Below are 16438 nucleotides of genomic sequence, written 5' to 3'. Positions count from 1 at the left end.
GAAGCTGTGTGACGCAGGTTTTCTCTTCGTCAGTGGTGACCGTGGCCAGAGTGCCACCCGCTGCCACACAGTCCTGCTGCGCTTCCTCCCAGGTGATGAAGTCCGGAAAGTAACGCCACTCGCGACCGCCACAGCTAAACCAGGTGTCTGCGGAGAGAAAACAAAAAAATTCCAATTATTCCATCCATGATTCCTGCTTTAGCTCTCTAAGTTGCTGTATTTGATATCTCTCCATCATTCTGAACATTGTCCCTGAACATCTCACCAAGTATAATTGGTTTACTTTCGCACGGGACACTCGCAATGGCATAGTACTTCCCAGAGCTTTGTCAACTATGTTTACCAAATCTCCTATCTTCTCTGCATACTCGTATTGGCTCAAGCTGCCCATGGAAATGAAGACGATATCCAATATTAGACAGTTCATAGACCATGTTAAATGTCATGCCACGTTGTAGGCTCGCTCGCCTCTTTTGCTAGCTTATCTCGCCGCTCTCCGCCATGGTAAACATAGTGATACATTTCACCCCGCTGATGCATTATTTTCTTCCGATTATCATCTTCTTTCCTTCATTCTTTCTTTTTTCTTCTCTTGCCATGGCTGGCTAACGCACCCTCCTTTGCATTGGCTTCTGCCACTGGACGGTGAAATAATAAAAATAATAATAATAACAATTCCCTGTACACCCCCATGATAAGAGGGAACGAAAACGTTCCGTTACTAAATCGGCTTCACTTGACTGTGTGGATTGCGTCGGTGCTGACACTTTTTTCAAAGCATGATTCCTCCTGTTATGAATTTCTGGTGGCGATAGTGGATTACAAGTACTTTTCTTTAAAGACTCCCTCCGTCATTAATTTCATAATGGAATAGTGGCCATTTGGTATGCTCGATCATTTTCTTCAGATTTTGAAACTCAGGCATCTTGTGAATCCACACAGGCTGGCGTGATGCAGCCCCCACCGTAACCTACACACTTCACAAGAAGAAGAAATGAGCAACTATTACATCACTAACCCCTAAACCCCAATATCATACAGAGGCTTTGGAACGTATTCAACATTGGTACGGCTATGAAAAGGTGGGGGTTGGGGGCCCTTCCGCGGGGAAAAATTGGAAAATTGGGCCCTGGTTCCAATGTGCCCTATCATATATATTCTCATGTATCTCTCGTGATTAATCCTCCATTTCCCTAGCAAATAGCTGTATTTTCTCCCCCATAGCTATACATACCGTCGCAGCAAGTCGGAGAGAAGCTGATGTCGTCAATTCCCAGGTCACCCTGGTCCCCTGTGAATACTTGAAGGTTGGTATAGCCAAAACGTAACTGCAGAGCGGCGAAAAGAAGGAGAAATGTAATCAGTACAGTAACAGAAACGTAAAACTGGAGGGTCTGTAAGCGGACACCAACGCAGAATTGAAGGCATGCATGCCCACGACACCAACAGAAATTGTAAACAGCTGCTCCTCCAGAGAGACGGTCAAGCGCTCCAGCTCCACACACTCATTGGATGCTTTAAAACTCCATTCGAAGAGTTTCAAGCAGGACTGGTTCAGTGCGGCCGAAATCACAGTGGAACTCTACCTATGATGGTACACCCCCTTCCACCAAACCCTAGGGCCAATCGATGTACAATTCATATCAGCCACTTCAGAACTGGTGAATAGTGCATCATGTATGATGGATTCGAGGCTGATGTAGGACATCCAAAACCCTTAGTATACCTGAGCAAAGTTGAACTCGGATGGTGAGCCTATTAATAATTTATGATGAAAAAAGAGAAGGATCTGTATAAAATCTGGTTACATTGGTGGACAGACAGTCATAACTCATAATATTTTGTCTTTCTATTTATACCTGAGCAATTCGGGTTTCTTCCATCTGATGAAGTAGTCGACAGTTAGAGTCAGTCCAATGCATTGCTCGTAGTTTTGTATCGCCAACAGACGGAAGAAAAAGCTTACCCGAAAGGCAAGGTCCAGTGTAACAGCATAGTTACGCTCCAGCCAATCACCGGTTTCGGTGGTTGGCTCCGTTACCGTGAGCTCCAGGTTCACTATCCTTCCCGGTGGTACCGGACGGAGGGCACTGATCAAGAAACCAAAATGACTGCCCATTAAGGAAGCCCTGTGCAAGGAGAAGAGAAAGCAGGAGGGATCGAAAGATCCTATGGTCAGGGGCGGATCCAGGAAGGGTTCCAGGGGTTCCGCGGAACCCCCTAAATTTCGTAAATGTACTACTGGCAATCATTATACGTGTCAATGTACATGTATCAGCTATTCAGTTTTGACTATACTGGAACCCCTCTGTAGAGATCGCAGGATCCCTCCGCCGCTGATGGTTGTGGGTCGCTGTACGGATGTGCAGGATCCGGGGGGGGGGGGGGGAGGGTCCGTGAAATCCCCTAAATTTCGCAAATATACTACCGGAAACAATAATATTATGCACGTACGTCATGTACATGTATCAGCTATTTAGTTTTTGGCTAGATTGGACAGTCCTCCGTCCTCCGTTTTCAGTCTCCGTTCTCGACAGGCGGACTTTTTTACTATGTTCACATAAACAGCTCAAAAATAATAATGAAATACAATGGGCCAAGGAAGTAGAAGTTACTCTATACTGTCCACTAACACCACCAGTTACTAAACAATCAGCTCGTGCGATAACATTGCATCCGAGTCCAAATACAATGGCGCTGAGACTAGGACAAACGTGACAGCTACGGAGCAGGGGCTGCACCGATACGCAGCAGTGATGGCGGGGCATTATCTAATGGCTCTGCTGGCCGAGGTATCGGCATCATGGGCATTCCTTACCAGTAGGTGACGTTGCACTCGCCCGTCGGCGGGCCGTAGAACGTGCTGAGCAGGTCGCTGCGTTCAGTACCTGACCGCGTGGGGGCTCCGGTCACCTCAACGTAGGCGTAGCGACCTGCAAGACGCAAACCAGTTGCCATAGTGACAGGTTTGAACTGACCCTCGGTTGCAGTTTAGGTTCTATTGCTGCTGGTAAAATTTGCCACTTCTACGTGCGTAACATTGTCGTCAGCGAGCTCTGAATTCATTCCAATAACAATAAGGCCCGCTGGATCCGGACCAACATTTTAGCCGCCAACACATGTTCCCTACTGAGGGCATGTGTACCCGCCATATCATACACAACTTAGTATGAAAAGCACTGGAGCTACCGGACCAATCACAAACTTCTTCCGGTTGTCCTGACGACAAAGCCGTATCTACTGTGAATATGCAACCTTTTTTTATTTTTTTTATTTATTTTTTTACTATGTTCACATAACCAGCTCGAAAAGAATAAGGAAAGACAATGGTACGGAGACTAGGACAAACTGACAAGTAATGAGCAGGCGCTGTGCCGAGACGCAGCAGTGATGGTGGGGCATTGATGACTCTGCCGACCTGAGGTCACGGCGTCACGGCCAAAAACACGCACCAAAAACAAAGAAAAATAAGAAGATAGAGCTGTACAGGTCAGAAAGATGCGAAAAACCCAAGGCTTAACACGAGCGAGTGTGGGGGAGAAACTATCATAGCACCATACTATTCATAGGGAATCGAGTGCCCAGAGCCAGTGTGTGCTGCAAAGATGGCGATAAACATTTGTTTTGAATGATTGCATTCTCTTGCTGTGGTGAGGCTGGGACAGGAGACTGCGGCGGCAGGGAGGGAGTTCCAATCGCTGATGCTACAGTGTGGGAACGAGCGCTTCAGCGCCAGCGGGGCAGATGCAGGCAGCTGATGTTGGAGCTGGTGGTCATGGCCACTGACACTACCGTGCTCGCTGTGGGTTCTGGGGTTGGCAGAGGTGATATGGCGCGGTGGCAACACAGCGAGCAGCTGCGGAGGACCAGGCAAGTAGTGCAGCTTGTACAGGCAGGCAAGCGAGGCAACAGTGCGGCGGATGGCCAAGCTGGGTAGGTGTGCCCCAGGGCCGATAGCATGGAGTGCGCGGCGCTGAACATTGTTCAGACGCTGGGGGTGACTCTGCGCAGCTCCCATCCATACATGACTGGTCGTACAAACGCCTTATACACTGTTGTCCGGCCGGCGGGGGTGAGGATGTGGGCGGCTCTGTTTAGGACCCCAAGCCGTTGGCGTGCACGGGTGGCTACGGAGCGTGGGTGATCGCCAAAGGTCACCTTAGCGTCCACCTTCACACCAAGGAGGGTGATGCTGGTTGTCTCGGGCACCAGTGTGCCACCAAACAGGAGTGGGGGAGATCTAAGCCGGCGCGTCTGAGGGTGGCTGTCATGGCCTGGGATTTAGTTGGTTCAAAAGTCACTTTCCACGTACGGCCCCACTCGTGCAGTCGGTCAACGGACACCTGCAGTGACTGCGCTGCGACTTACGGAGTCTGCTGGGAGGTGACTAAGCTGTATAAGGTTGTGTCACATCAGCATAGGCCTCCAAGCTGGCGCCATCAGCGAGAACGTCTGGCACGTCGTTGACGTACGCCAGGAAAAGCGTTGGACCAAGAATGCTTCCCTGGGGGACTCCAGCGGAGGTCGTATACGTAGCTGACGTACGCCCTCCAACGAGGCACTGAAAGGAACGGGTGTCCAGGTACGAGGCAAGCCATCTCTGGAGCGGACCATCGATGCCTAGGCTACGCACCTTGTGGAGGAGGCCGACATGTGAGACCCGGTCAAACGCTCCTGCGATGTCCACAGCAAGGATACGAGCTGCCCCTCCACAGCCCACAGCGCTTTCCCAGGCAGTTTGGAGAGCTTGCAAAGCGTATGATGTTCCGAGGCCTCTGCGAAATCCAAACTGGTGCGACGTGAGCAGATGGTGGTCCTCAAAATAGTTTACGATGTGTCTGTTTACTAGAGTTTCCATGATTTTCGAGATTATGCAGAGTAAGGATACGGGCCTATAGTTCCTAAGGGTTGAGCGGGAAGATCGCTTGTGGATCGGAACCACGTTGGCCGTCTTCCACATCCTAGGTTGGACTCCAGACCGGAAGCATAAAGCAAATTACTTGGACAGTGGCTCTGCGAGCTCATGAGCACATTCCTTAAGGACGCGAGCAGAAATACCGTCAGGCCCTGTAGCCTTGGAGACGTCGAGCTTTGGCAGGAGGCGGCGCACAGCCTCTGGGAGGAAGCGGATGGTGCGAAGAGGTGGAGCATCCGAGGGAGCAGGGTCCGGTAGGTCAGCCTCCACAAGGTCCAGACCGGCAACGCTACATTTCTTCGAGAAGAAGCGAGCGAATGCCTCTGCTTTCTCTGAGCTCATTGCCCACTCGCGGCCATCAGAGTTGACAATTAGGGGAATTTCGGGCTGTGTGCGGTTGCCAGCAGCGTTCTTCAACTTCGTCCACCACTGTTTGTCTCTGAGGGACCCAGTTGAAAGGCTGCGACGGAGGCTGTCCTCCTTTGCACGTCGTGCTCGGAACTGGGTGGCGATCGCTTTACACACACTCATTTTCAAGCAATTTTGTTCAACCCCCTTTACAAAAGATAGCCTAGTAAGATGCCGGGTAGTAAGGTAGCCGCAATGCCTGTGTAACTTGCTGGCGGGTACCGACAAAGGCCTCACTGATGTGCATGTAAAACTTCGGCCATGCCATTTCACAGCTCTAGAGGGATAGTGTTTCAAGGCAATAATTTGGGATGTGGAAAATTGCAATCTTTACTTCCTGACATGACCCGCACTGCCCACCGTTAGTCCGTACCTGTGCTGTTCATGAACGTATGGTCGTACGGAGGTCCAGTGTTTGCGGTTGGTGTGGGGCCTTGTCGAACTGCCCATGTCAATGGGTCGCTAGGGTCCTGCGTAAAGCCTTCCAAACCGGCCGACTGGAACGTGATCTTGCGCCTCGGAATCGCGCATGGCACTGTGAACAAACACGCAGGCACATCCACACAGAGATACATACACAGACATACATACACAGACACACACACACACACACACACACATACACACACACACACACAATATGATCGTCCGGATATGATAGCAAGTCCCGAAGGGACCAACAGTGTTCAAGCCACGAGCAGAATCGGACACACACACACACGCATGCACGTGCACGCCTGCGCGCGAATGCATGCACACACACACACACACACACACACACACACACACACACACAGACACACACACACGTGCGCGCACGCACACACACGTCAGTTAACCCACATATTCACTAGTCCAACTTGCGAAGTGGTCGGATACATGAAACGTTTAGACTGTAATATACAAAATTAATAATGTTTAGACTGTAATATACAAATAATGTTTAGACTGTAATATACAAATAAGGGGCCGTCCGGGGTTACCAATAGTTTTCGCGAAACGAAAAGCTTCAGTATTTTTCAGCACCCACCCACCCACCTACCTTTTCTGCAGGTAAAACGAATTCCAATAAAATATTGATGTCAATTTTCGACACCCAGAAGTAACTGGGTATTCTCCATCTGCATTCAATAATTATTTTCAAAACGAAACTCCTTCAAACCCACCCACCCCCAAACGAAAACTTTTCGTTTTGAAAATACTATTGGTAACCTTGGACGGCCCCTAATGTTTAGACTGCAATATACAAATAATGTTTAGACTGTAAGGAACATGATTGTGCAATGTGCCGATAATCACGGTGCACCAAGGAACTGGGACAGATAGTTTGACGGTGGCTGCAGGAAACAGTGAGCAGTGTCACTCACCTTGACCGCTAACAGTAGCTGAAAGCGAAACGAAACGGGACTTTGCCCACCCAAGCCTTGAAGGACATGGCGATGGACCAGAGAGAGAGAGATGGAGAGGTTGTGGGTTCGAGCAAAATGAAGAGTTGGTCGCTACCCCAGACACGAAGCGCCATGGACAGAGCAAGGAAAGTCTTTGCGGTCCACTTTTACAACAATAACACACACACACACACACGCATAGACGTCTCTGCTGTGAGCACGGTGGCCCTAGGAAAGGGTGCCATTCTTCGGAAGATAACAGAGGAATTTGGTACTGTAAAGCGAACGACAGCAAGAAACCGGGTGGACTCTACGTAGAGTGAAGGCAAGAAGTGCACTAAAGACTGTAGTGATCCGCCGAGAACAGGATGCCAGAATGGACAATCATGTAGCAAGGTAAGCAAGGACAAAGTAACAGTTTACTACTAGTTTGGTGGCTCGGAAAGGTGTGAACACATGTTGTGAGACCGTTGCGCATGTCTGCGGAATCACAGTGCCTACATAGTCATTGTAGTGAGGACCAGGGAGTGTAAAGAACTCTTCCTCCAGGGAGTAGTAATAATATTTTACTACATCCTGGTGAGGACTGTCTGTGCATGCAGCAGCGGAGACGTTCCTAACTTCGCTCCATGCCATGGGCATGGTCAGCAATCCGCGGCCGCCTCAGGCATCCGGATGTTCAGAAGTGTTGATTAATTATTTTGTCGACACTTGCTGGGCCCATGGGGCGGTGTTAGACGGCTGAGTGATTTGCTCATTTTCTGATCGACAAAATGCAATAGCTGACGGCGAGTGTTGACATAGTTATCCGCTTCTTCCTTTGCAACTAATGTGGTTATTGATTAAATGGAACGTGTCTATTTGACAAAATTTTTGTCAAATAATAGACACGTTCCACAACACATCATGCATGATTGTACAGAATCGGAAAGGAACACTGCTCTGATTCTTCAATAGCGCTATTGAAGACTTCGTCAGCAAACTGGCCACTGGAGAGACTCGTTCAAATGTCTTTGAATGACGGTAGAACATCTTCAGATGCTAGCAGGGTGCATGCAAGGCGTTGCACGCGAAAGAATGCACCCTCGAAAAGGTGAATATAATAGTGCATCTGGCGGGTGAATAGCATCGGAGTGGTAGTAACCTTCACAAATTAATGAGTGGGAAATTAATTTGGCGAAGAAATTGTGCGGCTCCTTACTGCATGACCATCGTGTGCAAAATGCAGTGCAATTTCTCAGTGTTGTGTGTATCATAGGGAAGGTGTTTTACTCCCCACACCGGAGCTGGCGATTTTCCACAGACTTGACTTGACACTTTATGTGTACCAAGGAGAACTGAAAGGATGTTTTAAAGTACCGATACTCATACTGTTATGTTTGAGCAGTTCTAGTTCACTGCATGCTCAGCCCTAGCCCTTGGCGGATTATGCCGGCATAATATTTGGCATAATCTTGGGATTTCGTCAAAACATTATGCTCCGGCATAATTATTATACGGATTCCAACGTTTAAGGTCGGCATAATCTTTCGGTTTAGACAAAAATTATGCTTAGGGGCATAATACAGCTTTGTCAGAAAGCCTGCAGATGTTTTTTTTAAATACCCCAGTTACGACTCCTTGTCCTTGGCGGATTATGCCGGCATAATATATTATTTGGCATAATCTTGGGATGTCGTCAAAACAATCATGCTCCGGCATAACATACGGATTCCAACGTGTAAGGTCGGCATAATCTTTCGGTTTAGACAAAAATTATGCTTAGGGCATGGCCGTGTGTGTATGCGTGGTTTCTCAATCCTCTACATGCATGTACAGCGTGAATACAAGTCATAGTGGAACCGAGCATAATTCAGCATAATTCAGCATAATTCAGCATATTTGTTGGCATAATTGTGGCATAATCAAAAGCATAATTTTGACGATTGGCCGAGCATAGTCCGCCAATGGCTACTCGCTAGTACTCAGCCCTTAACTAGCGTCTTACTTGACCGCAGCTACAATGTAACTGAGAAAAGGTCTTCGAATACGTACATTGTACAATCATGTAGGTGTGGCGATAATATGGACGCAAGGTACCTTCATCAAGATACTATACTCGCAGATGTACACCGGAGAATAGTTTTTGGAGATAAAATCGACACATTGACAACCGTGAAGTGATTTCAAGTTACACGCAGTGTAGTAGCGAGTTAGGGAAATCCCGGATGGGGTGTTGTGTGTCATGATGCGCGCCGCTTATCCTCACATAGCAATGGGCATACAGTAGGGTGTGAAAACACTAGCATTCCTGGCAATGCAGAGGAGCTGCCCAGGACAGTGCTCATAGCGGGTGGCGAGTTCGTCTCCACTGACTGTCAACACGATGTCAACAGCAAGCGCTTTCGAATTTGCGAGGTTTCCGCTAAATGGGAGAATGACACCATCAGAATGTGATATAGCCACACATCTCAGGCAGACAAAGCGACCTCAACTAGCCTTAGCGTGTGTTGTATAAGCAGCGAGATCCATGCAGAGTATACTGTCACTAACCTTGCGCTCCGGTATCATGTAAACACGCTGTCAGTACGAGTAGAAAGAAGCCGGTGACCTGGCGTCCAGCTTTGTGTCCCATCGGCCAGCCCTCCATGCCAACGACGCCGACCACCACTGGCGACGAGCTACGCGAGACTCTCTAGCCAGTTCTTTCACCACTCGTGTCGGTCTCTCACTGGACAATGTAGACACGGCTCCCCAAGAAGCAGCACAACCACGGGTCTTCACTCTGGAGTTTTCTGGCAATCACACTTTCCTATCCTCGTTCGGTTGGTTTTTCTGCTGCCTGTAAACGCAGTCAACCGTAACGATAACTATTCTTCATACACTGTGAACTGTGGACGATGGGGTAGCAAGTGAGAACTTGTGCATTGCGATACGCCTTAGCCACATGCGGAGAGAACGACGGTACGTAGGAGAGCAGGCGTCCGGACTGGCTGTTTTCCGGGGAATAATGACACTGCACTATGCATTCACTGTTGGACCCAGACCGTGTGCATATGCATGCCGACGCAAGTCATCCGGTTCTCTGCTCTCGCACAATCATTCTCCATTATACTGCTGCGTTGTTGCGTACAGTCATACCAATGACATGGCAGTAGACACAGGACTGAGGTCAACTACGGGGAGTCGCCCGTTGTTTCTAGGTTACATAGCACATAACAATACAATGCGCTAAGCCCAGTCGGCCAGCTAGCCAGGGTCACAGTCACATCATAGTGTACAGTACAGTGGCCGGGAAACTCTGCGCCACAACGATCAATAACCCAAGTGACCAGTTAGAGCGACAAGTAGTAGTTCAGGCTTAGTTCTGAAGAACAGGAATACTCCAATGTGTCTGTACCAAACTGCATGTAATTACTAGCATGCATACTCATACTCATCATAATGGTAATAGCAAGGAACAGGGATTTCAAGGGAGATCGGGGCCACACAATCCTGATGGCTTTGATGAATTGCCTTCAAGAAGCACTTAAAACTCCTTAAAGTGATGCGCGAGGAGAAACATGCCCTGTGCATGTGCTACAGGTCCCTAGAGAGAGGGCTCTTCAAGCACAGGCGCTCAACCGTCTACGTTTTACATGAATGCAGAGATGACCAGGGGAGACAGAGGCTAGTTCCAGAGTCTGCATCTGACACGTCAACTCCATTCGTCTACTACCACGGTCGGGGCGTTGTCAACTAAATTAGCTCACCCACTTTGGCCTCTTGAGGACTGTTTCGACCACCAGTAGTCTAGATATGGTGAAGCGTACAATCATGTACTGTCCTGCGCTCTGACAAAGAACACGTGATCTTTCCGATCGAGGACTGTCCACGTAGAGCTGAAGGCGAACGCAGGGTGGGGCCAGTGAGAAATCATGCATTCCGTCTCTAGATCTAGATCTACTCGGATTTGCTTGTAATCATGGTAACGACGCAATCACCAAGCATCATGACTCTTGTCCAGGACCAGGAGACTACGTCCATGATTTTACATCATCATGATGTCATCTCCAATACATGTATTATTATTATTATTATAGGATGGGAGCAGAAAAGCATGTGTTAGACTCAGATGGAGAGCAAGGTTTAACATCAGGAGATGACCAAATGTTTTCATGTCATCCCTTGTTTTTCCAATACCAACAAAATAATAATGCTAGTAATCAAGATACCGGTGAGTCAGAGCGTGCAACAACTAGCACAACACTGACAGATGTGATACTGACATTCAACGACCAATGTTTAGCTCCATCGCGTCTCGGATGCGTAAACCAACAGTCTTTCAACTTGGAAGGTACTAAATTATGAAAATAATGCAGGAAAGGAGAAGGTGGTCAGATGATGTCTAAACACTAGCAATACCACATTTATGGCATTGTATTAGGCACTTCTACACACATGTAGGCTGAAAGTGTTGGTTGCTCGCTGGGCGGCTGGCTTACTTCAACTAGAAGTGCTTGCAGTGCAAGTGATATACACCCACATGTGCCTGCATGCACATACAAGATCTGAATGAAACAGATCAACACACACACACACACACACACACACACACACACACACACACACACACGCGCGCGCGCACACGCACACACCACCCCCACCACCGCACTCACTCACAAACACGTATACTCATACACACACAACCCCCCCCCCCCCCCACACACACACATGTACGGCACTCACAACCGATCTATTCCCACGCACCCGAGATAACGTATCACTGTAAACACACATATGAGTTTAAGTCGTGTTGCTGTAGTTCCTGGTAATCGCTCGTGCCTCCTCTACACGGCACGCCAAATGACGTCATACTGGTCACTCCAGCCTGTCCCACACTGATGGTCCCATTGTCCACCTCAAACACATGATCATCCGTTCCCTCGTCCTCCACTTCGTAAAGGCCTACGTCATTCAGTGTTGTAGTGGTAACGTCATCGTCCACTTCATAGTGCCTGGCGACGGCGGGTGCTCTTGTTTCCACGGCGACAATCTCGTTGGCTGGGTCGGCGGGTAGGGGCGGAGGTGATGTGCCGGGTGGATGCGGCGGCTGAGGGATCGGCGAGTGGGAACGGCTCAAGCTGGCCGTGTCGTTCTGCGTTAAAACCAAGCCCGGCGTGACCGGCAGCGCTATGGCTACGGCCGCTGGAATCGACTGGGCGTGGGGAGAGCGCTGTGGAAATTGATGACCCGTCGCCACCGCCGACAATGGCAGTGTGCCTGTTGCCGCATGCTGACCACCGTGGCAGGACTGCAAGCGTCGGTGCTCTGCAATGTTGCTGACATAATAGTACTCGGCGCTGGAAATCACGCTTGCTTGTCGCTGTGGCATAGCATGGGGCATGATGGCCACACGTGTGTCTGGAAGGTTGGTATACATACCAGTCTGCACCGCGCTGGCTGGCTGGCCTCCAGTGTTGTTCAGCTGGGGAGCATGCGCAGTAGGACTGGTTTCGGGCATGGGGAACGGATTGTGTCTCACCGCATGCCCTGGTGTGTTCCCAACGCTGTTTTGTCCTGGACTGCAAATACTCGGTTGCTGCGATACAAGAGCATTCCCGCAGGCACATGTGCACGTGTGGTGAACCTGGGGGTCCGGGGTCGTATGGCCCGGGACAATGTGCCCAGGCGGGAGCTGGCCCGACGGCCCTGGCCATGGCGTGTTGCAAGTAGACGTGTGCTGCTCGGTTGATGGCCCGGTGTTGTTAGATACGGCATGAAACACCACGTTTGCTTGCTTCTTAGCTCGACTCCTGTAGCAGGCTGAACAGCAGCACACGATGGCTGCAATCAGGCAGAGCGAAGGCCCGACCGTAGCAGCAACGACGATTGCGATCAGCGTGCTGCTTAGAGTGTCCGAGTTGTTCTTGTTGTCTGTGGGGGTGGTGGTGGGCTCTGGTGTTAAAACACGCAGTGAGTGGAAAGAGAGACGACAGAGAATCACACATCGGGATGAGATGAAGTGTTTGTATATATGTGTGTGTATGTCTTCGAATGTTTGTGTTTGTGCGTGCGTGCGTGAGAGAGAGAGAGACAGAGATGGAGACAGAGACACAGAGATAGAAAGACACAGACACAGAGACAGGTTGAGGGACAGAGACAGAGACGGGGACACAGAGAGAGAGAGAGAGAGAGAGAGAGAGAGAGAGAGAGAGAGAGAGAGAGAGAGAGAGAGAGAGAGAGAGAGAGAGAGAGAGAGAGAGAGAGAGAGAGAGAGAGAGAGAGAGAGAGAGAGAGAGAGAGAGAGAGAGAGAGAGAGAGAGAGAGAGAGAGAGAGAGAGAGAGAGAGAGAGAGAGAGAGAGAGAGAGAGAGAGAGAGAGAGAGAGAGAGAGAGAGAGAGAGAGAGAGAGAGAGAGAGAGAGAGAGAGAGAGAGAGAGAGAGAGAGAGAGAGAGAGAGAGAGAGAGAGAGAGAGGGAGAGAGAGAGCTCACAAATTCAGGGTTATATGAGTGCTTCATGTGTTCATGAGAGACAGCGCACATTATCCAGCCCCTTATGGCACTGAAAGTGGAGGAAATTATGTAACAGACCACTATCCTATGAACTGCAGATATGTACAGTGATGGAAGGTGCAATGAAACAGGACCCCAAGGTGCACACCTAGCTTGAATCCACTGATTTTTCAGAAAACTAAACCAAGAGAAATTATTGTTTGTGACCTCCACTTGGTCGTCTATAAGAAAGCCAATGGGCGGTGGAAAACGTTGATGTACATGCATGTGCATGTCCACTAGGCTTGAGCTTACGACCTGAAGTGATGGGTTTTAATAGATACAAGTGGCAGATTCCATTTTTCAGAACTGGTTCGGAGCTGGAACCGCTAGGCTCTTGCCCATGCTGCAGGCGTGTAGCCCGCATGGCGCACGGGGGGGGGGGGGGGGGGGCACGTGCACCCCCAGAACATTTCGACCTAGGTTCAGCTAGCACATAATGTGCACGAATGACATGCACCAACCATCCTACACATACAATCATGTATGTGTCTATGCACCACCCCCTCCCACCACCCCCCCCCCCCCCCGCCCAGGGGGACCAGCACATACAATCACGTATGTGTCCATGCACCCCCCCCCACCCCACCCCCCCCCCCCCCAGGGGGACCAGCACATACAATCATGTATGTGTCTATGCACCACCCCCCCCCCTCCCCAGGAGGGACCAGCTACGCCCCTGCAACAATGGTGGGTGGTGGAAACTCACCATATTGGCATTGCCTGCCCCTGTACCCGAAGATACATGAGCAATGGTTAATGTTGTCACAAGTGCCACCATTCTGACAGGGCTTAGTTGTACAGTTCACCTCTGTAGAACGCACACAATATCATGTCACATGACATCGTGATCATCCACCAAGACAACCATGTTCTATATATTTTTATGATAGTTTTTCATGCGCAGACAGGCATAGTGGGATGGTTTAATACTAAGAGGGAGAAACAGAGGGTGCCAAGTTCAAGTCCTGCTTGGGTGCGCAAGGATTCTTCTTGGAACTCGTGGCCTGGTAAGGACCCCCCCCCGTGTATGAGTAGGCCAGTCACTTAAAGGTGTGTAATATAAAAAATAATCCTGTACAAGCAACCCACGCCCTTTCCAATTCTTCAGTTCAAATCTAGTCGCCTAGAGGAAGGAGAGGAAGGAGGGACCGCGACGTGAGCAACTTTCAGTGCAAAGCAAGCAAAACGCTTATGCGACAGCCCTGTCAATGTCTCAATGATAGCGCGCGTCTTGTTTTTTGTTTGTTTTTTTTGTCCTTTTTTTAAATTTCGGCCAGTCGGCTACAATTATAATAATTATGTACTTCTCTTTCATCTTGGGGGTTAGCCAAGTAGGGGCGCGCGAGCCCGCCTTTCGGTACCGGGAGTCACTGCTCGCTCGACTCGACTCTACTGAGAGAAGAGGATCCACACCTTGATGTGGTAAGCTGCGCCTCCTTTTAAAAGTTTGTTTCAAGGCACTTCAACCGTTCACAGTTGCACAAACTCGAAACAGTTCGGATTGGATTAGCTAGTGGACATGCTGGCTAGTGTTGCTCTTGCCTACCTTCGGCTTCGGCCGACGCGCTGGAGAGTAAAGAAGCCAGAATGAGGAGTCCAACACACAACTTCATGAACAGCAGACTGGAGCGCTGCATGACTGTGGATTACCGTAGGTTACGAATCTCGATCTTCGGGAAGAGTAGGCACCTTTTCTCGACTCGCTGACTATCGAGATCACAGCTATTTGCAATCCTAGCCCAAGGATCCAAAGAAAACTCTTGCACGGGTCACCTGTACTCTGTAGGGCAATGTGGCAACGACAACACGCGACTTCAGTGGTTAGGATATGTGTGAAGGGGAGAACAGTCTCGATGGGTATTATCTGTAGAAACGGACCGAGCCTGCGACGCGATTCAACCGGCTCAACACACAAAGTAACTCCTACTAACCCCCAAAAGTCGAGAGTCGTCGGATATACTCATGCAACTTGTGCAGCACAGGTGTGATGCCAAGCATTGTAGCTTTTTGCAACATCATCACGGTGCTGGCGGATCTCTCTTGATATCAACGCCATGCAGCTATCTGCGCTGGCACTCACCAGAATTTCACGGTGCGTGTGAAGTATCGCGGCGCAGTGGACCGTGAAATTCACCCGGACCGTCATTGCCACAACCATTGACTCATCCTTGTCTGCGAATAACCCATCAGCGCCCGGCAGGCCAAGAGCTTTCGGATGCGCAGGAAACCCCCAGCCAAAGGAAATGCACATCGTGAATGCCGTATCAATCGAATACATCGGTCTTTCTGGGACATAATCTGAGATCACGCAAACTTGAAGGTTATTAGTTTGGCTCATTCACACTCCGAAATACAAGGTAGATGGACCAATATTTCCAACTAACAAACATCCGTACAACTAGTCGTTTCCACTCTGCTAGATCTAATCAGCGGAGATCGCAATGAATTCGAGTGAAGAACACACACGCAGCACTTCTAAGTTCTAAACCGGCTCAAAGTATCAAAAGTCGAAGTGCATTCACTCCTTTTCTTCCACTCTTTTCTATCCCGGTGCACGTGAAATGCGTTCACTCCGAGAACTATGTTCGCACAAGGAATTGGTTATTCGGATCTCAGCACTCCCACTGTCGCTATCACTCGCCTGCATCAGGACCGCCAGAAGCAGCTTTTGATTGGCTCGGCCATGCCAGAACCTTTCATACTCTTTTGTATAATAATTTGTGTCTACATAGAGCCTTAGAGGGTATACATTACCTCCTCAGCAGGACCGGTTCCGGCTGGCCCGCCTGCATGAAGGTTTGCGGTCTCTGTAAAAAATGAAAATTTAATACTAATAATCAGAAAAATGAGAGAGAACCTTCATACAATGTACAAAGATTGGACTTTCGCGCCGTCGACTCGTATTAGAATGGATTAGGCATGCAGATTGTTGTTTGTGGGCAACGGACACATGCCCAAAGTGTCACTTTGGCACACTCCACCTCAGTGGACTTTTCCCTGATCCGTGCTGTATTACACAGCAAACGCGGGCCAGTAACAACCAAAAATTTAATAATAATTGTCTTACTGTAACGATGCGTATTCGATTTAGTGTGATTTGGTGTGATGTCCTAGCATTATTCTACCACGTCATTGTATGAAAGAAAAGGACTAAGGAACCACAAGTACGTTTTAACCATCAGTTTCTTGACAATCAGCGCATGCGATAACA

At 49.2% G+C, this 16438-nt stretch overlaps 2 protein-coding genes across 4 annotated transcripts in view; both read right to left on the bottom strand.

Moving 5' to 3' along the window:
- Positions 1–9837, bottom strand: part of LOC135826503 (uncharacterized) — a 41937-nt gene extending 32100 nt beyond the window's left edge. For both annotated transcript variants that reach the window (XM_065339110.1, XM_065339112.1), the window contains exons 1-6: positions 9244–9837; positions 5697–5858; positions 2819–2933; positions 1967–2129; positions 1235–1328; positions 1–147 (exon numbers count right to left, since the gene is read on the bottom strand). The exon at positions 1–147 is cut by the window's left edge and continues 252 nt beyond it. In XM_065339110.1, the coding sequence (XP_065195182.1) occupies positions 1–147; positions 1235–1328; positions 1967–2129; positions 2819–2933; positions 5697–5858; positions 9244–9340 (778 nt within the window). In that variant the 5' untranslated portion in view covers positions 9341–9837. The remainder of the gene's footprint in view (positions 148–1234; positions 1329–1966; positions 2130–2818; positions 2934–5696; positions 5859–9243) is intronic.
- Positions 9838–10990: 1153 nt separating this feature from the next.
- On the bottom strand, positions 10991–15205 carry LOC135826055 (uncharacterized). 2 transcript variants are annotated; one of them, XM_065338695.1, is made up of 3 exons: positions 14774–15205; positions 13934–14035; positions 10991–12627 (listed from the first exon to the last, which is right to left on the bottom strand). In XM_065338695.1, exons 1-3 carry the CDS (start codon positions 14862–14864, stop codon positions 11453–11455), a joined length of 1368 nt encoding a protein of 455 aa, XP_065194767.1. In that variant the 5' UTR covers positions 14865–15205; the 3' UTR covers positions 10991–11452. The 2 variants fall into 2 exon arrangements, with proteins under 2 accessions (XP_065194767.1, XP_065194768.1); XM_065338696.1 differs by lacking the exon at positions 13934–14035 and having other exon boundaries at positions 14774–15204.
- Positions 15206–16438: the final 1233 nt, after the last annotated feature.

Source organism: Sycon ciliatum, chromosome 10 (assembly GCF_964019385.1).
Source record: "Sycon ciliatum chromosome 10, ocSycCili1.1, whole genome shotgun sequence".
NCBI classification, from domain to species: Eukaryota; Metazoa; Porifera; class Calcarea; order Leucosolenida; family Sycettidae; genus Sycon; species Sycon ciliatum.
The sequence above is the reverse complement of the archived record's forward strand: the minus strand, read 5'-3'. Positions and strand labels throughout refer to the sequence as shown.

Bases quoted from the DNA above. Each gene is read 5' to 3' on its own strand.
- LOC135826055 (XM_065338695.1), bottom strand. From the start codon at position 14,864: ATGCAGCGCTCCAGTCTGCTGTTCATGAAGTTGTGTGTTGGACTCCTC. The intron at 14,036-14,773 runs GTAGGCAAGAGC...TGCGTTCTACAG, and splicing joins CGCGTCGGCCGAAGCCGAAG to AGGTGAACTGTACAACTAAG. The intron at 12,628-13,933 runs GTGAGTTTCCAC...TTTTAACACCAG, and splicing joins GGGCAGGCAATGCCAATATG to AGCCCACCACCACCCCCACA.